Genomic DNA, 22448 nt, shown 5'->3' on the forward strand with positions numbered 1-22448 from the left:
TAAAAATGAGAAGCATTTGTTGCAGTCTCTGAATACCAAACAAATCACACATTACAGGATGCCTTTTGTTTATGTTTCTTATCTGAAGGATCATAAAGACCTATCTATTTTATAATGTCTCTTTCATGCAGAATATCATAGATGTGCTTCAGAATACAAGAAAAATACAGTTAGGACATACTTAAAAGAAAGACGCTACAGACCACATGGATCTTTTGTTCTAACATAAACATATTACATGAACTTAAAAAAAAATAATAAAAAAATGTTGGAAACAGTCTGGAAAATAAAGACAACTGACCAAACATACTCTATTTCAAAATAGTGTTAGAGAGGAAGACCTGAGTAGAGCAAAATATTCTGTGGCCCTGTCAAGCAGAAGCTGTAATTTTTTTCTTAGACACCAGCAAATAACCATCAATTTTTTCCAGACTGTTTTAACAGATCATAAATGTACTCAATATTAGAAAGTATTGCTATATGTTTTTGTTTCAATTGGTATTATCAGTCACACAAGTGCATTTAAGAACTAGATCTCTCCATTACAATCTAGCTTTGTTATTATGGTAGAGATCATGACATTCCCCAGCAAAGATTTTCTCCAATGAGTTGTAAACTGCAACTTGGGACCACACTTTTTGCAATAATTCCTATTAGAAGTACACATTTTTTTGCCATAGTATTTTTAGTGTCTTTTGCAAAATCCCGCTCCTAGCTCTCATCTCTCCTTCTCTCCCAGAGATGAATACTTAAGTATAAGAAAATACAGAAAAACACTTTGTGGTATTTCTCTCTTCCCATTTGTAGCACAGAAGCCCCCAAAGACAGCCTTGCATGCAGTCTCATTCTTTTTAAGGAATCTATGCATTTAACTTATATGAGATTGCATATTTCACTTTCTGAGGGAGACTGATCCTAAATGTTAAACTAAAGTTTGGCATTAAATCAGCTAAACAAGTTTCTCTCTTAACAAGCAACACAGAAACCTCATGGACTGAAAACCCAGACCTGAACATCAGGATCATGTAACCCACTGTCCAGGCTCGATGGTGACAAGCTGAGGGAAACCAGAAAGGCTGAAAGGGTAGCAAAGAGCCAAAATGGAAGATTTCCTTTTCCCCAGCATAGAGCAGGAACATAAGGTCACACTGCAACATGAGGAGATTGAATTTTAATCCATTTTAAATTGTTAGATCAGGCATCTCGCCAGGGAGCTCAGAAGAACTCAGATCTTGGTGTTTCTTGACTTGATTCTGAACAGCACAAAGGATTTTTTTTTTCCTGAAGTCACTTCAAAGATCTGCAGTAGCTATAATGTGGTTGTATTCAACCTCCTTATACAAACAGTACAATCCAAAAAAATCTACTGCAGCAGCATGGATTTTTGAAAAAGAAGAATTTCATATGATGCAGAAGCTTATTTGAAATAAAAGCAGCAGTTGAAGGGGTCGGGTTTTTTGCAAGGGATAAAGAGACTGATTAATGGCAAAATAGTGGAAAACTGAACAAATACATACTGTTTATCAAAACAGTATTTTGTTTATCAAAACAGTATCTTTCTCAATATTCACTGAGAAAGACCATTTACATGCCTATGTATGCATGCATATGGACTACACAGCAGAAAGGTATTAGAAAACATCCGTTTAAAAGATGAAGTTACATCCAAATGAGAAAAACATAAGAACAATAAACTAAAGTTTTGGAAGTTTAACTTCCTCATTCAACATGGTAGGCCTTTGGAATGTTACCATGTCAAATCTTTCTACACGGAGTACACTTTAGAAAATCTGTCTTGAATTGAAGCAGCAGTAAAAAAAAAAATAAATAATAATAATAACAAAAAAATACACCTTGGGAAAAAAAAAAAAGTCAAGTAAATTAACAAAATGAACAATAAGTAGTTTCCAGGACCAGATAACATCCAGCCAAGAATTCTAAAAGAGTTCAAGGGTGAAACAGTTGAGGTACTTACTGTACCATAACTTTCTGATTAAAATTGCCCTTGATATCAGGGAACTGAAGAATAACAAATTCAATGCTACTCTTAAAAAAGATGCTAGGGGAGCTAGAGGACTACACAGACTAATGATTTTGAAATCTCTAGTGAACAAATTTTAAATTTGTTATAATAAATAAATAGAAATTACAATAAAGGATAGCAGTATAAATAGAGGATAGAAGTAGACATAGCTGAGAGATATAAAACATTTGATTTTTTAAAGAGAAGTTGTACCTCAGCTCTCTGGAGAAGTTAAAGAATAAGCAGATAAGGAAGAGGTAGATGATGTAGAACACCTCAGCACAGTGTGGATGCAGAGTTTACATGAGCTCAAAAATAAAGTAGACAAATTATAGCAGTAAAGTCTTGGAGGAAATTCTGACCTACAAGTCTTTGGAAGCTGGGAAAATATTTAGAGGCAGTATAACTTTGCTCATGAGCTCATCAGCAATTCCCTGTACAGCCTTTACTGGCTACAGTAGGAGTCAGGACTTGAGGCAGGATGAACACAATCTAACTTGGTAAAGTGACTCCTACAAGTTTATGTTTTAATGAATAGTTGGAGTTTGATATTTAATAAAATTTCCCTTCAAGTTCTCTTCCTCCTGGTCAATGAAGATCCATTAAAATAAATATTCTGTGTAACATTTAGGCTGGATGTTACCTTTGATTAAAATTAGCCTTGAATATCAACTATGGCCCTTTCGGGACTGAATACATTTAAGTGCCTTCCTGATGCAAGCATAAATAAAAATGTTCTTTTGAGCTTATTTAACTGCCTTTATAATGACATATTTTAACAGACTGACAAGTCAGGTGTGCTTATGCAAATCCAGAAAGTCTAAGCTAGACTTTTATTTCTGAATTGTCTTGTTACTTTTGTGTACATATTCCAACTGTTCCAGTTACAAAGAACTGGATCACAAGATCAGCTCATCACTGGAAAAAAGTTCAACTGGGAAAATGGGGATCAAAGACATCACACGTTGTATTCAGATTCCTGGATGCCAGTTGCCACTGATCATGGTTGCTCTAAGTCAGCACTGCAGCATGCATCTATGATGGCCACAGTTATTCTATGCATCCAAACTGTTGCCTTCTCAGAAGGTAAAGCCGCCAACCTCACAATTTATCAAAGAATGGTTAGTTGCATAGTCTTGAAACAAAACAATTTATGTGAAAAACTTACAGAATGTCTAACTATACAATTGTCAACATTCCTTTCAGTTTTAACCCTCTGCTTGTTTTCTTCTAGTAGACAGCTGCCACGTGGTCACATTGTCTAAAGTAACTTAGAACTTCTATTCCAACTTCAGTAGGATTGTGTAAGGGCTAAAGGGTCAGCTTTCAGTAGCTGTTTTTATGATACCTGGGCCATTATCTTGCATTTGAAATTTGTTTATGTTGGAGAAATAACTGATAGGCTTGTGTAATATAACAAAAATAAAAATTGTTGAAGAAACTTTCCTAGTAGTTTTGTATTTATATTATAAACAGGCACACGTCTGTAATTGTTTATTAGATGTAAATAATAGGGTGTAAAAAAAAAAAAAAAAAAAAAAAAAAAAAAAAAAAAAGGGAGGTAATACAGATTCCTTAAAAAGCTGATGGAAATTTGGGGATCCTGAGAATATTAATGGACATTGAGGTAGAAGCATCTGCCAGAATCTTTGTATAGTTCCAGATCATTAAAATATATATGTATATATAAAAATAAAGTTAATTTCATTATGAACTCTACTGATACTTTTAAGAAATCTTACTTGGATTATTTTTTTTTGCCATTTATCACAACTCATTCTTTATAGAATCTCCATCTATAAAAATCAAGAACAGCTTCATTTTTAGATGACTAAAATTTTTAAGTCTATTATACTCATCTCCAAAGAGGTGACCATCACACTGTACTGCATTTACACAGGAAAAAGTTACCATCACATTTAAAATTACTAGTCTTTCTGTGTACCATTTACAGAGAAGCAATGCTGTTTTCTAGATTTTAAGCAAAATTGTCATTCCTGCAATAAATAATATTCTGAGGTAAAAATAATATATTTGCAAGATAAATGCAAAATTAGCATAGAACTCTAAGCCATACTTTAGCTGTACTGAGATTTATGATCTTTTCTTTTACATAAGTGCTTCAAAGCTAGTCATGAACAAACACATCGTTATAGATAATTATGCTCAAACCAGAGTACCTACCATACCAGACAGTAAAATTGTTGACTAATATCAAGTCATCGACGTTAACATATATATGGCAGCTCAGCCAACAGTATTCATACTACTAGTGTTAAAACATGATCAGAAAGGAAACCAAGATGCACTGTAGCTTGTTTTTTAATGCAGCTCAGTAACTCCCTCCAAACAGGCTTTCCTTCCCAGGGCATCCCTTCCTCAAAGTTCCCTTTGCTGCCCTATAGAGTTCTTATCCTAAAAAAACTTTTTCAGGGCAAAAACTTACTTGTAGTAGGTATATTCTGCACATTGATACAACATGTTGTAATTCTGAACATTGATACAACGCTACACTTCTGCTAATGTGTTCTTTTTAATCTTTCCATACATGGTTTAAGTGACTTTGAACAAAATTACTCTTTTCACTCCAAGGTGAAACCACTATAACAAACAAAATAAAAGTTAAGAGAAATATCAAGCTTCAAGTAGAAAGGTGAGAACTTGAGGGATAGGATAGATCCATTTTTTCTCAAAGGCAATTATCCAGTTGCTTTTACCTACCCTGAAAGAAATGGGGCTTTAAAATGAAGTACAAAGACAAAAATCAATAAACAGAAATAGTGTTTCTTTTGATATTCACCTTCTCTATCACCAGGTCAATCATGTTGATATTTGAGTTGTACAGTATCTTTCCATGTAATAAAGGTTTCAGGAAAGTCCATACCAAAGCCCCATTAGAAGACTGTAAAATCTCCCGATAAAGCTTCAAGCAAAATGGAGCTGCAAAAATAAAGACAGACTCACAATTAAGCAAGTCAATACAGTTGGCTTTTGTTTATTAATTTAATCCATTTTGAGTCTTAATTTAGGATTTTCCACAGCAGCATGCCAGATATTATCAACTATCACTAAGCAATCACTACAGGTCCCTGAAAAGAAATTGTTTAACCACAGTCTAAGATATCATTGAGGTTGCAGAACTCTAAAAATTAGACAAGCAAAAAACAATCAAAAGAGGTTGTCACATTCCTGAAAAGCAACCTGTGAACTCCATTTGTCCTAAGTGCTGCATTAGTGCATTACAGAGTGGAAGGACAAAAAACCTCTGCACAGAAAATGATTTCTGAGGAAAAGAGTCACCTTAAGAAACCAGACTCACCCTAGACTCTCAGTTTTTCTATACCTTTCTATTCCTACTTAAGAAAGAAGGATAACCCTTCATAAATACAGACTTCATTTGCATATTTTCATTAAAACAATAAAATAAAATTAAAATAAAAAAAAAAAAAAAGAAAGAAAGAAAAATGGCATTAGACTATACCACCTAACTTCCTGATTTGAAAAATATAAACATCATTTCTTAACTAAAAAATATTTTCCTACACCAGATTGGGTTATTAGTGTATTAGGGTGGCAGTATATCCTTCAGAACATACACCAATGAAGAGCCCCCAAGATATCCCACTGCACTTGCATAGCACTCAAGTACAGGAAATGAGTTCTCTGTGGGAAACATTTGGATTTAGATGCCCAGTTCATGTGCATTACTTTAAAAAAAAAATAATAAATTATGAGTGGATTTAGAAATATGTCATTTCATGTGATAAACAATTCCTTAAGGAAGACAAGTATTATTGTATTTAATGGAAAACTAAGCCAATAACATTAGAATCCCACCAAAGATAAAAGAAATAATCATCAGAAATGTATCATTTAGAATGACCAGTTTTTTGCCTAGACTTTTACTTTCTTTAAGGAAACATTCATTACTAAGCACAACCATTGCTAAATGACAGGAAAGAATTAAGAGGCTCCAAACTGGCCAGTCAAAAACTGCAATATACTAAAAGACACAGAAGACTTGCTAATCTGAGTTTGCTGTGTTTTTGCCCACATGCAAGTGAACAAGGCTAAGACAGAGCTCTGGCTCCTTACTCAAAGCGCCTGCTGGTACAGCCAAGACTGCAGAAATAGCGTAGGGACACTGAAGCACCAACAAAGTTATTAGAAATGTTAGCATTTACCAGGCTGAGTTAAAAGTATATTGAAGAAAGAGAGCAGAGGTGAAATTATGAGAGAAGAGACTTTCTGGGCACTTGGTAAAGAATGGACATTTCAACTATTAGAAAATTCGTTATCCAGAGGGTTTCCTTATTTTACTGCACAGTACCACCATTGTGTTCACAGAAGGAAAGAAAGCAGCAATAGATTTTCAGTCTCATATCTCAAAGATGTATTTTTAATACGGTGTTTAAAAAAAAAAATAATAAAATCTAATAAATATATCCCTAAGACAGGAATATTTTTATTCATTATTTGAAAGGATAGGAAACAACCTGAACTACTTGTGTCTCATCACTATTTTCTCTCAGCCATAAAATTTGTATTGATCACTCCTTGTGTTCAGGTTTACAGTATTAGTTGAGATGTCAGATGGTATATAAACATTTCCCCTTAATAGGGAGAAACTTCTGCAAACTATGAGAGTATATAAGCAACTTATCAATAGATTTTCTCACTCGAGTCTTCAGGAATGCCATATTTTGCCATATTGTCTTCCAAGAGTCCTGTGATTCTGGGCATGTCAATGAAGAGGTTTGCGTTGCTGAAAAATGAAGATTCTTCTCTACAGACTGCCTTGATTACAGACTCCAGGGATCCAGCAGCTGAACTTCTGAACTGCCCACCTTGCAAGAACTAGAACAAACAGAAATACAGATGAACCAGAGTTGTTCTTAGTAGCTTCAGGGAGTAGCCCTGGTGTTCTCTCAATATGGCATCCAAGGAGATCAACAGAATTAAATTGTTGAAACTGCCAACAAGAACGAAGGCCTGCTGTGCTCTTTTCTGTTCTGATCATCTTTGTTGCCTGGGGGTGGTGGGGGAGGTATTGCAGTTACCAGGGTACTGAACGAAAGACAGTAGTATAGCCTATTACATTAACGTTTAAAAATACTGTGTACTGGGTAGGCACAAAAGGAATGGAATATCAGGACAACTGTACTAGAGATTCCCTGTTTCACAGTTTCTGCTCTTCTGGTAGATGAGTCCTGTCTCACAAAGCAGAAACCATAAACATTTACATATGAATGCTTGCAATGAAAACAGTTGCTAAAAATAAAAAATAAAAAGAAGAAAGAAAAAAGTGCATATGCCATGAAAACCCAGTTTTCAAGTACATCTTTTACCTTGTTGAATGTACTTCTAGTACATTCTAGTTTTTGCATATCTCAAGTCACACCAGCATTTACAACTGCAATTTGCTCATGACTAGCATGCATCTAATGAGGAGAGCAATCTGACTACTTTTATGGCTTAAGAACCATCATTAATCATATTCCTAGAATGTGCAACTTCATTTTTCAAATTACGTGCTCAGTTGTAACTGGTAATTCATGGAAGGCTTTATAGGTGCATGACTGTAGGAGGATACAACTGCAAGGCAACCTGCTGCAAAAGTATAGCTGAAGAATATATTGGCCCACCTGATATTCATTACTGTTGCAGATGCATGTCAAGAAAACATAACTGGACTATCAGATATCATTTTAAGACTGCACAACTGGCAAATAGGAAAAAGATTTTAATACATTAACAAAATATACTTAACACTTAAATGAACATTTGATTCACTGAAAAAAGTTGTGGGTTTTTTGTTAATCTGTTTTTGTTGTTGTTGTTGTTATTTGAGTCATTTTTCAAAACAGTACAGCACTTTGCATAAGCAATAAATCAGTTTAGAGATTATGCTGTTAGAAACTTTTTATTGCTAGCAAATATTATTCAAAACTCAGTGTTGGTTGCCATCAGAACTTGACTGGCATACACTTTCTGCATACGGCATAGTAAACAAGTGGTATCTAGATTTCATATTGTCATCATCTAGCTCTTGAATTTATGTTATGGTATAGGCTTCAGTAGAGCAATAAACTTGATGCACAATGCTGAATAAGAGTGGTTTTGAATCCTTATTTGTGACTATTTGTACCAGAAGGGTAAATGTGGCTTATTGCAGTCAAAGAGCACAAACTTACTAATTAATTCTGGTTCCAATCAAAATAACTTGAAATTCAGATAATGAATATTTATGCAATGAACTGCCACCAACAGACTGAATCTACTTACTGTCTTTCAACTAAATATCCACTGACTCCATAACATATGTTTCCTAAAAGTTTACTTTGATAAAGTAAGAGAACTATATAGGATGCATGTTCATAAAATATATATATATATATATATATATATATATATATATCTTTGATCCACATTTTCTAGTTTAAACTAAATAAAGTAGGTAAAATCAAGGCTTTTAAATCCAGACAAGTAGCCTCCCACAAACAAAATAAGCCATTTGCCAACAGACTCATGGAAAACAAAGATTGGCAGATTAAAAGGCTATTCTGGAACTGGATTGTCAAATGGGTGCAAAAAAATCATAGCATAGGGACTTCTGACCTAATTGGACAGTGGAAAGAATATTACTAGAAAAAAAAAAAAAAAAAAAAAAAAGATAAATAAAAATAAATTGCCTGGAGTAGAAATATCAACTATTCAATAAAGCAAACCCAAAAGTCAAGCCAAATTACATACTGCAAAGCGAATTTAAACAAAGTCATGATTATTACATGAAGAAATGAAAGAAAAAAAAATGACATTTTTCCTGGAAAAGCAGAGGGAGATTTAAAATAATTCAAATTTCAATGAAACCAAAAAGATAAAGGAAAGAATGCAGAGAAATAGATATTCCTAATTCTGCAGAGGCATAAGCAAAACAAAGCCTGTATTCTACTGAAAATTTGTAAAATTTACATGGCAACGTTTGAAGCACATCTATACTCAATGATGAGTGACGCAATGCCTCAGGAAATAATGGTTTAATAAATGTTTAATATGGCAAGGTATCACAATACATTTTAACAGGGAGAAGAGTTGCAGACAAATACTATGTGAAGTGTAGAATTTAATGCATTTTCAAAGTATTGTTCCAGACCAACACAATACATTTATTTGGGAAGGCAGGTGAATTTGCTGAAAAAGATTTGAGCTATCTCTAATCTAGGTAAACCCTAGAACCTAGTTAACCTTCTTATCATAGAAAACATTGATTAGCATTCATTCAATAACTAGATAGTATGTAAAGAATGGTCTTGCTACTGCAGGGATCCCGTTAAAAAGAAAGAAAATACTGTATCACAGATAAGTTACTAGTGGTTTTCTTGAGACTGACCTTAAGTCCATTGTAAAGAATTTTTAGCCCTGAAAGGAGAAGTGAATTACTGAAATTTGCTACAATCTAAAATCAGAAGGCACTCAGAGGAAGTGAATATCAAAATACTATATGTGAAGATACTGGTTACCTGATTTAAAGTAAGCCAAATATGATACCCAGTGCAAATTATTATTTATCAGCTGAAATCATTATTTGCTATTATAAAATGAAGTTTACCTGGGTTTGTTACTTATCCTTGATGAAATAAGAGACATAAATATATGAAGCTTATGGAAAAGGTGAATGCAAGATCAAGAAAGCCATTTTAGCAGCCATAGACATGAATGATCAGAACTACAAGAGTCACCAGCCATACTTGCTCTCAAAGACTGTACAAATTCCTTATTGCCAGCATTCAAGGTTGACCTTAACACAACATGTGATGATGTGGATGTCTGAGACAATAGCAAGACTGTTACAAGAAAAATAAATAAATAAAAAACAAAAACAAATGCAAAAAGAAATCCATTTAACCTAGGAAAACAGGGAAGGACTATAACTAGCCTTCTACAAACAGGTGGACAAGTCAGAGAAGTTATAATTGCTACAAGACATTTTTGATACAAGAACAAATGTACTAGCCAGATATAAAATTAATTCAGAATTTTACACATTTATAACTCCAGGAGGCTTCCTAGTAATGATAGTTTTAACACAGAACTTGTTAAATTTAGCACAGGGATTACAGAATGAGGTTGCCTTTCATTAAGTGACAGCATTCAGTAATTCAGCAAGTCCCCTCCAGCCCTGGGCTTATCTATTCATGAGTAACAAACAGGCCAAAACTTCACATTGGAAAATAAGCAAATAATTTCTAACAGCAAGCAAACAAGCTAAAATCATGATTGAAATCAGCAGTGTTTTTTCCTCAAGGGAATTATCCATTCGCTCAATACAGTTAACAGCAGAAAGCGGCTCTGTATTCGAATTACTACTGGGTGGCAAATATTGAGTTTTTACATCATCTTTTATTACAACGTGTAACACACCAGTTCAACTTCACATTTTACAGATATTCAAATAATATTTCTTACTTTACATTTTGTTCTTGAGGAAAAAAAAAAAACTATGTGCATAACTGTTGTTTTTTGTTTTGTTTTGTTTGTTTTAAATTATACTACAACATTTTTTTTTTCAATTCACAGTTAAGGAAGGAGAGAATCTATTTTACTCTGTGTTTAAGGTCCATATATTTTTACTTTAAAAAGCTTTAAAAGCTTTACATACTTTATTCTTATCATTATCTTCCTAGGCCACTGAAACACTTTGCTTTTGGTCATCATGAAAGTAAAAATCCAGAAGAAGGAACTTCCTTGGAAATTGAGGAAAATATTTAAGGAGAAAGGTTTATAAGTAGTATCTGCATTTTAGCAACACACTTATTTAGTAGCACAAATCAAGCCACTATAGAAAAGACAAGAAGGAAATAAAATAATCAAGAATTAAAGGTATTTATTGGAAAGCAGAAAAATGCAATTGAACCTGAAACAGAAAAGATACTTAAAAGTAAACAACTTTTACTCTTCATAAGAGTTGGAGACAGAAAGGTCCTTAAAAACATCACATAGTTAATTTATTAACAAAAGAAATAGGCACTGAGTGTTTGAGTGTTTTAATCCTCCAGAAAAGATTAGCTGACAAAAACAAACAGCAATTTCTAAAAAAAAAAAAAAAAAAAATGTAAAAAGGAACAAAAATTCTGATATTAAATCTGTGCTATATTGCAGAATAACAAGGGTTGCCATAGAGCAAAGATTAAAACTGAGACCAGATGGCCCTCTGCTGTTAGATTTATTCCTTTGCAAACTTTTTTCAATGACCTTTTGAGAAATTCTATGATATTTCACTCTGTAAAGGAGACTTCCTTTGTGGGAAGGAAAATCTTAAATCTGGCATAAGCAGACCTAGTTAAAGAAGAATAGAAAAGATGTAAGTCTCTGATGAAAAGCATGTATCTGAGAAAGAGCTACTCCAAAGAACAGAGGCTAAATAAATATAAAAAATATGCACAAAGCAGGATTTTACAATATGAGGTTTAGTCATACAGATTAGTAGCTCATGAGAACATCCAAATCTCTAGGAAAAACAGTATGTAAGGCACTGTTTATCAGGTATGGTAGTCACATTTTGCAATGTTTACCACTAAGGGATCTTTAGAGTTTAGTGCAATTTTAGACTCAACCCTGTCTTCCACACACAGTAGTAAACCCATAAGGTAATGCCAGAGAGGTCAGTGGGTCTTCTTATGGAATTGGAACCTCCTCAAAAGGAGAGATCTTTTTCCTGATTTATTCAATACTAGATACATCATTGTGCTAGCTCTACAAATGTGCACAGGAACTATCCTTAATAGCAGGGACAAAAGAAATATCATCTCACTTCTGGCAACCTTTAATTTTAAATAGCAAACAGAGCTATGACACAAGAGTATTAAAACAGACAAAACAAGAATTCTAAAATTCTAAAATTCAGGAATTCTAAATTTCAAAACAAGAATTTAAAACAAGATGTGCTGATCCAAGAACTGCACATCTTATTCCTTAAAGTTCAAAGGTATTTCTTATTAAACTAAGTAGATGATAGATAAGAAATAGCTTATTCATTTAAAAAAAAAAAAAAAAAAAAAGTATGTCTATCTAGTATGTCTATTTCCAAATCACAGATAAACATGCAATATTATTAATCAGTAGCTTAACACTATATTAACTCTTTGGCTATGCTCTCGTAAGTTGCCAAAAAAAGTTATTACAAACAACTCATTGATGTGGTCTCAAAATCACCAGCATGCTTGAAAGAGATCAAGGTATATGGGCTCTCTTTTCTCTAACTTTCTAGGATAGAATTTCTACTAGTGTTTCTCCTTACTTAGCACACATCCCCAAAAAGGCAATTTTCACAATGGGAATTAAGTCTGCACAATGAAAATCATACACATACCTGCTGCAATGTGTCAAGCACACCAGTGTTCTGAATTGCTTGGAGGAACACTGGAAGGTTTTCCATGATATGCTGGACTTTATTGAGAAGAGAGCTGATACTTGAGACCACATCCAGCAATGTGCTTAGCACATCGCCCATCTCAGATGGTATCTTATTCTTGAAAAGAATGAAAAATTATGGCAGTAAATTCCAAATAGAAAAAGAAATTTTAACCTTCAATGACACACACAAAATTATTCTGTTTCTAAAACTAATTACAAAACACTCCTGCAAATCATTTAACAAAGCTCCCTAGTACCCTAAAATTCATGTAAATAAAATTTCTCTTATGTTAGAACTGGCCTATGACATACAAGTAATTAGAATACCAATAATACATATGTAAATACAGAGCTGAAGAGCTGTCCTACTCAACTTCATGCTAACAGCATCTGCAACATTCTGTCCCTTTGGAATTCAGTGTAAATGAAAACCTTTACTTCAACAGGTTAAGGGCGTTCAATGCAAATAGTTTAATATTTTTAAAATAACTTCTAACTTAAATTAAGTTTAGTAACCACTTTAGTTGCTTTAGGAATCATGTTAGAAAACACACTTTACTAACAATCTGTTCCTCCCTTACCATGTTTCATACATGATGTTTTTTACATGAAATAATTATGTGCTTTTCATACCCTACTTGACCAAAGTCCAACTGGCCTTTTGCTTTTGCCACCACACATTTTGACAATAAGAATTTTCTGTCTCTTCCTAATTTTTATAGGCCATTTAAGATGTTATGATAATGCAGACTGATTTATCAAGTTACCTGCCTATGCATGATAATAAAAACAATATAATCTCATTATATACTTCCAGCTGCTTCCTCTGATTATCTTTATTTTATCCACCTGTATTTGACTAAGATACTTCCTACTATAATAATGTCTGTTCCTAATTTCCTTCTCAGGCTTCACCTGGTTTCACACATTCAAAAAATAAATATACCATAATAAACTTTTATTTGACTAAAACATTCCAAAACTTCCACAATAATTTAGGATGAGCTAATAACATTTTTTATTCTGTACTAGGAATTCATTATGCTTCAGCAGGGTTCAATAAAAAAGCCCATCTGAAAGAGCACTGTTTTCTCTTCTTTTTCTTCCACTACCTCCCATAATAGAATCCAGGATCTATGGCTTTTGAACAAAATGTCCTCACTCTGCTATAGCTGTCTTTCAGCTCTTTGTACTTAACAATGACCCCAAAAGAGATGAAGTAAACAACTGCTATTTACTACAAATTCCATCTAATAATTTTGCTCTTACAAGTAGAAGTACCTCACTGCAAACCTACATTAGATTCCAGATTATCTAGAATTATACAGACAAAACAGATTTGCTGCAGACATCTTCATCCCCTTTATTATAGTTTTGGCACTGTATTGTTCTCATTATTTTCTAGGAGTATACATACACTGTCTGCCATCACCATCAGTCTTCTAGGATTCTTCTACCTGGGTAAATAACTACAGGGCATTTTCATTTGGATTAGACTGAGTAGATGCCAACAGACACTGTTGCAATCACAATCATTTGGTTGCATTAAACATTGTTAAGGACCACAGAGAGGTTATGAATCAAGTTAAAGTCACCTGTCTCAGGTCACATAAAATATGCAGATTTTGCCCTTATAGAGAGACTTATCCTGAGAGCTGGAAAAGAATATTTATATTTTTCCTGAAGGAGCCACTTAAATTCTGTGTGATTACCACTACAAATAAAATGTGTTCCAGAGTGCTATGATTTCTTCCTAGGAAATAAGTTTGCAATTCATGTAATGTGGGTTTCTATGATGGTTTCAGTTTCAATGATGTCAAATCAGTGTTTCACACTTAGAGATTAAGTGACTAATCCCATGAACTACAAACTCTGCTAAAGATTAATAAAAGTGCATCTCTGACTTTCTGTTTTCTCTAATGTTTTCATAATTAACTCCTCAGTGATAATTATCCTGAGGAATCAAGAAATGGAATATAGTAGGATCTACCACTCCCATTCAACTGTTAGATTTGTTTTGTGGAGCTAAATAAAGACAAAAAGCACCATGTGGCCAGTGCTTGCTTCCACACATAAAGGACATCTGAAGTAACAACTTTCATTACATTCATTAACTGAATTATTCATTTGTGTCCCTGCATGCTTTAGACCACCTTCAAAAGAAAAGCATAAGAACTGAATGACTTTTCCCCCCGCCCTCATCTTACCGTGTAAATGATATGACGTAAATTCAAATTCTGTATAATCAGTACAAACATGGTATACATGTCCAGTGCTGGTAAAGAACATAATTCTTCTACTGCCAGAGAAGTTTTGTTGTTTTCAGGTAGCTTTAGCAACAGGCTAAGTACTTCTTCATCACATGTTCCAGTTAAAGCTCCCACAAAGGCACTGTAAAAAACCTATCACAGTGTATGTATATCAATATTTTTTCTCCCCAAAATGCGTGACCTTGTTTTATAGTCAATAAAATGAGAATTTGTCACAGTAGCATAACAATTTGCAGTTGTCAACAGAACTGAAAGAATGAACTATACAGCTCTCTAACAGATTGGTATGTTCTCACTTTAAATTCTATGTGCCTATAAACAGATGAAGTATATTTCTTATAAACATTTATTTTTTCATTTGTGAATAGGTCAATAATTCATTCTATAGGCACTGATACCATAAACAGGTGTATTAACAATGCTTCCCATTCCCCTTTCTATCAGATATACATCTTCGTAGCAGAAACACCTGAAGATCAAAATGTAGATATGTGGATCATTTTAAAATCAAACAATATGGATTTTAAAAATCAAACAGTATGGACTTATTTCAGAGGGCACACACAAAACACTTAGGGATGACACAATGTTCACTCTGAGCCAGCTCACATTTCTCAGTTCAACACTCTTTTGAAGTTTTATTATTTAACACAGGAAGAAGAGACAAAAGCCCAAGCAGACCTTGGGTGAAACTACAATAAAGACTCCTCGGATTACACTTTTCTTCTTACAAATATTTCACACAAAGACAAACACTGGCAGCCCAGATATATCAGTACTCAGGGCATCCACTCGCCAGGATGGAACCTCCTGGTGTACTGCCTCCACTGAATACATCTGCAGCTGGTACCAGCACCCAGTGAGGAAGAGGATCCCCAACAAAATCAAATTGGGAGCCACAATTGGTTGAGGCATGCAACTTAATTCTTTAATTCCTATAAACATTTTAATCTGCAACCTACTAAATTTCAGATTATTTTTCTAGAATTTTGTCTTTGTGATTCCAAAGCACTTCCTATACTTTTAAAAATTGACATTTTGTGTCTGTATAGATACCAGAATATGAGTGTAGATGTAATTCCACTAGCAGCATAAGAGGTTACTGATTTGAACTTCTTGTTTTAAAGGAAATTTAATTCATGCCCCACAAGAACATTACAGTTTCACTCCACTTTTAATTCATTTAGTATTTTAATTAGTAGATCAAGTCCCCCTGAACTTTCCTTGCAGCTTTGTGAGTACCAGAGCTATGCTAAACTCCTATATTCAGTGAATGAATGCTTATAATCTTGAGATTAAAAATTTTGAGCTGGTTTTAAATAAAATTCCATGGCAATGAAGATGGCCAGAGCATAATATTGAGGCAGAAAGGTTAAGCGCATCAAGTATGCAACTATAGTAGGCAACTATCCCAGAAGCAAGCACATTAGTACTATACAATCACAGAAATCCAGGGCTTCAAGGGGTTTGTGAGTATCATGAGGTTTATCTGACAGTGGCCATGTAAACCACAAACGTAATATGCTTAAATTATAGCTTGAAAAAGTATTTGTATATATTGTATAATCACTAAGAGACATAGGTTTTAATGCTCCAGTTGGACTGAGGGAAAAATTAAGTGCTTATGCGCACACACAAAAAATATCTGTGTAAATATGCAAATGTGAGATATGTGCATATATATCCAAACTCTACATAGTACACTGGCAACAAAAAAAAAAAAAAAAAAAAAAAAAAAAAAAAAAGAGAGAGAGATAATAGAAAATTATTTGAAAAGTCAGTCAATTAGCATTATTATTCCAAAAGATCAAAGGTGCACAAAATCCCATTTAACTGAATCACTTCCAGATGACTTCTCTCATTACCATTTACCGGTATTAAAATAACAAGCTAACAATAAAGGAAGCCACATTGCCAAAGGAGCAGAAGAACATATAATCTACAAGTAGTTACGATTGTTTGAACTGCTTTCTTCAATAGACACGCTCATGAACAAAACTTGGACCGGTTTTTGCAAGTGGAGCATTAGTGCCATCTAGTGTCTGCTTGATGGACCTGACTACTTCATACCAAATGTACCTCCAACTCCTTTGTCACACGGGCATTAACAGGAGAGGGAACATGCAGTCAGCTAGAAGCTTTCATGATTTCTACTATATGATTGCAGGGATCACCAGAAACAGCAGCAATGTCAATATACACAGTCCTTCACTCAGAAAACTTACACAATCTCTTTATTTATTGTCTTTATTGTCTTTAGACAATACTCAACATAAAGTAAACAGATAAAATGAAGGTAATGCAAAATTCAAGTAAGAATATAATGAGGAGCACACCGAGTAAAATAAAACAAATCAGACTACTCTGTATTGCAAGACTCAGAAGTGGGAAGATGAAAATGATTTATTCAGAAGTCTCACCTTCTCAACACTACCAAGATAGCAAAGCTCAAATTCAGTGTCAGCACAAACGAGTGCAAGAATCATATTTAGACAAGACTGATGCTGTAAGTTTTACTCTTAATACTGTAAGATTTTCTCTTAATGCTTCATATTGTTACTTTCAACATGTGACAAGTAAAAATAGAAGACCCCACACATACAAGTTGTTTTTGTTTTGTTTTGTTTTGTTTTGTTTTGTCAGAGTAGGCTATGTGTCAACCCGTTTATTTAACACTTCTTTTTGATCTTTTACCTTTGAACAAGAGATACTGGCATCCAAGATGGTACTGAAAGTTTCTTCAGAAATGTTGACGGAAGAAAGAATGTCCAGTCTCAGCTCAGTAATATTCTGCACACAGTCTTTGACTTTCATACCTGGAAGAGAAGAAAAACAATGCCAACAGTATCGATCTAAGTTCCCAACAGACTGTAGCCACCTCTCTAGAGTTATTCTGAGAGGTCACAAAGGGCATAAAACTTTCATGTCATGTAATTTACTTCCATATCAAATTTAAAGGTCATTCTTATGCCAGATTGAAGGGCTTGTGCATCTGTTTGCATTATCCTAACAGAGCAAGGGTTACCACACAACCCTGTATTATGAGAATATATGAAAGCAGTGAAGCAGCCTTTTGTCCTTTAGTCCTTTAAGATTTTCTTCTTCCACTAACTTGAGTCCTCTCTTCTCTCCAATGACTCACCACATATTACTGAACAGGCTAAACTATGCTGTCATGTGTTAGGGCAAGCACATGCACCTGTATAACATTGTCAAACTCCATAAGCAGCATACCTTTACAGTTAAATAAACAATGACATTGTTTTGAAAAAAAAAAAAAATAATAATACAGCACTGACTTTCAAAAAAATAACTGAAGAAAACAATAACTCACCATTCAAAAGATTAAAATTGCTGAGAAAATCTAGCACAGGATTTTCTGACAACTGTAGCTCCCAATTTTCAGCCAACCTGAAATGATAGCCTTAGATTCACACTTTATCAGAACTAAGTTATTGACTTCAGTATGTATTAAAAAAATATTACAAATAGTGAAACAGACATAAATTGAGGCAAAAGTGTCATGTTACACTGTGCACACTGTCCACACGCCTTTCCATGCCATGCTTATTTTTAATAAAATTTAAATTTATTTTTTATAAACTTAATAAATTTTAACCAAGAGATTAAAAACCTAGGGATACAAAGCACTGCTGACCCAAACCATAGAATCATTAATGTTGGAAAAGACCTTCAGGATCATCTGGTCCAACCATCACCCTATTACCAATGTCACCCACTAAACCATGTCCCTAAGCACCAGGTCCAGCCTTTCCTTGAACACCCCCAGGGATGGTGATGCCACCATCTCCCTGGGCAACCCATTCTGACTCCCGACTATTCCTTCTGAGAAGATAGGAATTTTAATTTCCAACTTAAACCTCCCCTGGCACTCAAGGCCATTCCCTCTAGTCCTATCACTAGTTACCTGTGAGAAGAGGACAACCCCCAGCTCCCCACACCTTCATTTCAGGTAGATGTACAGAGCAATAAGGTCTCCCCTGAGCCTCCTATTCTCCAGCCTAAAAAAAAAAAAAACGGTTCCCTCAGCTGCTCCTCATAGGACTTGTGGTCCAGACCCTTCACCAGCTTCGTAGACCTTCTCTGGACATGCTCCATGGCCTCGATGTCCTTCTTGTAGTGAGGAGCCCAAAACTGAACACAGTACACAAGGTGCAGCCTCACCGGAGAAGAGTAATGAATTTAGTCTATCTAATTCTACTTCAAGTAATGCAGAGTATAGACACTTCAGATATTATTTGCCATTAAAACACTGGATGCAAGTATATGGCCTAAAAGAAGAACATCCAGGCTCACGTTCTTCCATGTTATTACAGCAATACACATTTAAGCCTATTATACAAATAATCAGCTATACTACAACAGCAACAGTTATAAGGGCCACTTTTAACTGACAATTCATTTGAAATAATCTATCACAGTAGTTTTACTTGTTCACTTAAAATCTACTATTTTTTCACAAGTAAAAAACAAATATTTGAAATTATTCAGCGCTCAATCCTGATAGTTTACAAGCACCATCCCATGTTTCTGACTGTCTGAACTGACCTGAATGTTTAATGTTTTCTGAAATGTTTAATGTTTTCCAGCTGCTGAGAGGACAAGGGCATAGCAAAACAGCTTTAAATAATATATATATATATATATATATATATATAAAAATAAGATAACAAAATTTTGAGGTAATGGAAAATAATTATTTTCTTAGTTGTGATTTAAAGCATTTCTTGTGAAGCAGCAAGATCTGTTGCAAGTGCTCAGCAAAAGCAAAAATGCTTTTGGAAATATCCAGGATTTTACCAAATTGGAACCTAAATAATTTGTGCATTGTATCTGCTCAACTTTCAGCTGCATGAACAAAGCTTAAAGAGACTTTGATTAAAAGTATTTCTCCTGTAATTACATAATTTATAACATACAAGCACAAAATAGCATCACTAACAAGAAACATTTTGAGCACCAAAACGTAAAAGGCTTTACATTTGCAAGCGTCTCTGAATGTTCCCCGACATTAGTTGACATTCACAGCTGCCATCAGTGGTATTCTGTAAGGCTCTCAGGAAATTCTCCAGAGTATTTGAAAGTTTCTGGTTTATATATGCCATACTCTCACAATCCCCCTTGTTGAAAGCAAGCCACTTTCTTTCAATATCCTGCAAAACAGAGTGATCAATTTTTTAGCAAATTCATGAGATCATGTTATTTTTTGAAGTAGAAGGTCTTGGCAATCAAATAAGACATACTTTCAAATGAGAATGTGGGTAAGGTACTATTCATTTATCCATTGTATTTGCAGCTGAAACCGGACCAAAGGTTTTCAAGAGCCACAGAATTCTCAAATATTTCAGTTTTGAAAAGAAGTGTGCTTGTGAATTTGGTCTAACATCAAGGATGTTCATCTAATAACAGAAATGCCAAAATTTGTGAAATTTCATTTCAATAAAATGTTTTGATAATTTTAGGCTAACCATTTTTTAGTTTTCTTAAATAACTGGTCTAAGTATCACTTTCTTTTCAGCAAACTGAAAATTCTGGATACCCATGTAAAAGACATTTCTTGTATTATGCTTTGCATAGAATTCAGGAGAAAAGTCAAAATTCACATTTCTGATCTTGCTTTATTTTTTCATTTTTTTGCAGAAGTATGTCATGGAGCACTGGAGACTCCAAAAATGTATCTCTTCAGCAAAAGACTACTTTGAGATCTGAGTGGTGTTTCTGACATCTTGTTTACATTAAAATATTGAATTTCTATTCATGTCAGCAAAAATCTCCAGGTAGACAGAGTAAAGACTAGAAAAGCTGTTTCATGAACAGGGGAAGTAAATTTTGTCCTAAAAGCATGAAGCTAGTATTTTCTATGTGAGTGTATATGCAAGCATGAATGCACGTGTCTGTCTGTGATATCCAAAGGCCCGTTTCCGGCATTGGACAAGTGACTGAAATGCTAAATGTTACTTCTCCCAACCAGGACTGCTGGAAATTTCATGTACTTTTAAGAAAAACAAAAACTGACCCCAACAGGTGATGACAATTGCTATTTTAGCTGGAATGACTCTGGCTAAGAAGTCTATTTGTATTTAGCTTGATCTTACATCTGTTTCTGTAAAGATTTAAAAGAATAAATGTACTCTTATTCATGAGATTAGCAGTATCGCAATATTTAAAAACTAAAATGATCTGCTGTTTGGTATTGAATGGTGTTTTAATTATTCATGATACAGTAGTTTTAGTTATATTTACAGCAGTCAAAGCTCACTAATATATACCTAAGAATTCCTTCTATGTATCACAGTAAAACTCCTCAAAACTATATCCATATAAACCTTAGCTTTGTAAAGCCAATATGGGAAGCAATCATTCAGACAACAGGAAAAAAATACTCCTGACATTAGTTCCCAAAGTTTAATGCATCTGTACATAACACCTGTAGGTGTGGAAACCACTCAAACCTGATAATGATCTTGAACCAAATTGATTCCTTCAATGACAGAGACAAGTAAATGACTCATTATGTCATCTTTACACTTTGTGACAACACAGAAAAGGTTGCTGGTGACAGCTGGTTCTTCTGCAAGAGAAAATGTCCAAAGCTTAATCAGTTAAAAATAAATAATCACTGTCATCAGATTAAAACTTGACCAAAAAAATGGGGACAGAAAAGTTTTTAAAAAGAATGATAGCTAAAGGCGCTGCGAAATATTTCTGGTTAGATTTATTTTCCATTAAAGAACAAAAAAGGCTTATTTGATTAAATTTCCATTACTGTTCTCCATAACATAATACAAAATTATATGCTTACATCACTACAGAGCTTTTCTCAAAGTGCTGGTCTTGGGCACCCATATGCAAAGAATAAAACTAAGGCATTCAAATGAGAGCAATTTGTTGAAGGGTTGAAGGTGAAGTTATTCAGCTACAGGTAGCCAATCCACTAACTCAATTTGGCTCAATCCAAAGGCGAAACTTCATTTATACACTTGCCCCATTTTTCCTTTCTATCAGCCATAAGCTGCATTTAAAAAAACAACAACAACAACAACAACAACAACAAAACTAGCTCATTAAAAAACTGCTGCAATTTGATTCAATTCACTAGCCTAACAGCAAAATGTCCAGTAGAAAAAGGTGAGACAAAGCCTAAATGCCTATACTGGGTTTGACAGTTGAATCGAGGATGAAGAGGTCCTAGTGTGTCAGAGCAAGTGCAGGAAGAGGGGACATGACTAAAAATGAAAGAAGAGAGGAATAGTTGCAAGACCTGCTTTCACTGAGATTTTAAATCAATGTGGCCATTCTGAAAATTATCCCTTTATGTGATCTGCGTCAAAAATATTTTCCTGTGTCATTGCTAGGATCATTTTCCTGCATCAGTATGCTTGCCCTACTTGACATAACCCAAATTTACTGAATTTTACAAAGGGTTGCTCATAGGAAAGTCTTAACACTACACTACTAACATATATGGTGACACAAGCAGTCACTACAACAGTAACCAACCTGAAAAGATTTTAAGAATATTCAAAATAGCAAACTGCAACTTATGCAACAGTTGAACACTAGCAGGGTGTAAACTTTCCTGAAGAATCTGGCATATCTTAGATGCTCTGTGGAAAGATTAATAAGAAAACATTATAAGAAAACAAGGATATCATAGAATATTTTCAGTAAGTGACACCATACAATTACAATCACAATGGATCATGTTAGGATTTCAAAAT

General features: G+C 34.2%; 1 protein-coding gene across 11 annotated transcripts in view; it reads right to left on the reverse strand.

Annotated features, from left to right (window-relative positions):
• ABCA13 (ATP binding cassette subfamily A member 13) overlaps nucleotides 1–22448 on the reverse strand; it is a 189818-nt gene that overhangs the window by 129245 nt on the left and 38125 nt on the right. For all 11 annotated transcript variants that reach the window (XR_011807700.1, XM_072034942.1, XM_072034941.1 and 8 more), the window contains exons 18-26: nucleotides 22228–22334; nucleotides 21180–21298; nucleotides 19708–19880; nucleotides 18041–18117; nucleotides 17401–17522; nucleotides 14644–14838; nucleotides 12393–12551; nucleotides 6703–6880; nucleotides 4824–4963 (exon numbers count right to left, since the gene is read on the reverse strand). Coding sequence is in view for 10 of the 11 variants with exons in the window: in XM_072034942.1 (XP_071891043.1) it covers nucleotides 4824–4963; nucleotides 6703–6880; nucleotides 12393–12551; nucleotides 14644–14838; nucleotides 17401–17522; nucleotides 18041–18117; nucleotides 19708–19880; nucleotides 21180–21298; nucleotides 22228–22334 (1270 nt within the window). In the remaining variant the exon portion in view is untranslated. The remainder of the gene's footprint in view (nucleotides 1–4823; nucleotides 4964–6702; nucleotides 6881–12392; nucleotides 12552–14643; nucleotides 14839–17400; nucleotides 17523–18040; nucleotides 18118–19707; nucleotides 19881–21179; nucleotides 21299–22227; nucleotides 22335–22448) is intronic.

The sequence above is a fragment of the Anas platyrhynchos genome, chromosome 2 (assembly GCF_047663525.1).
Source record: "Anas platyrhynchos isolate ZD024472 breed Pekin duck chromosome 2, IASCAAS_PekinDuck_T2T, whole genome shotgun sequence".
Lineage (NCBI taxonomy): Eukaryota > Metazoa > Chordata > Aves > Anseriformes > Anatidae > Anas > Anas platyrhynchos.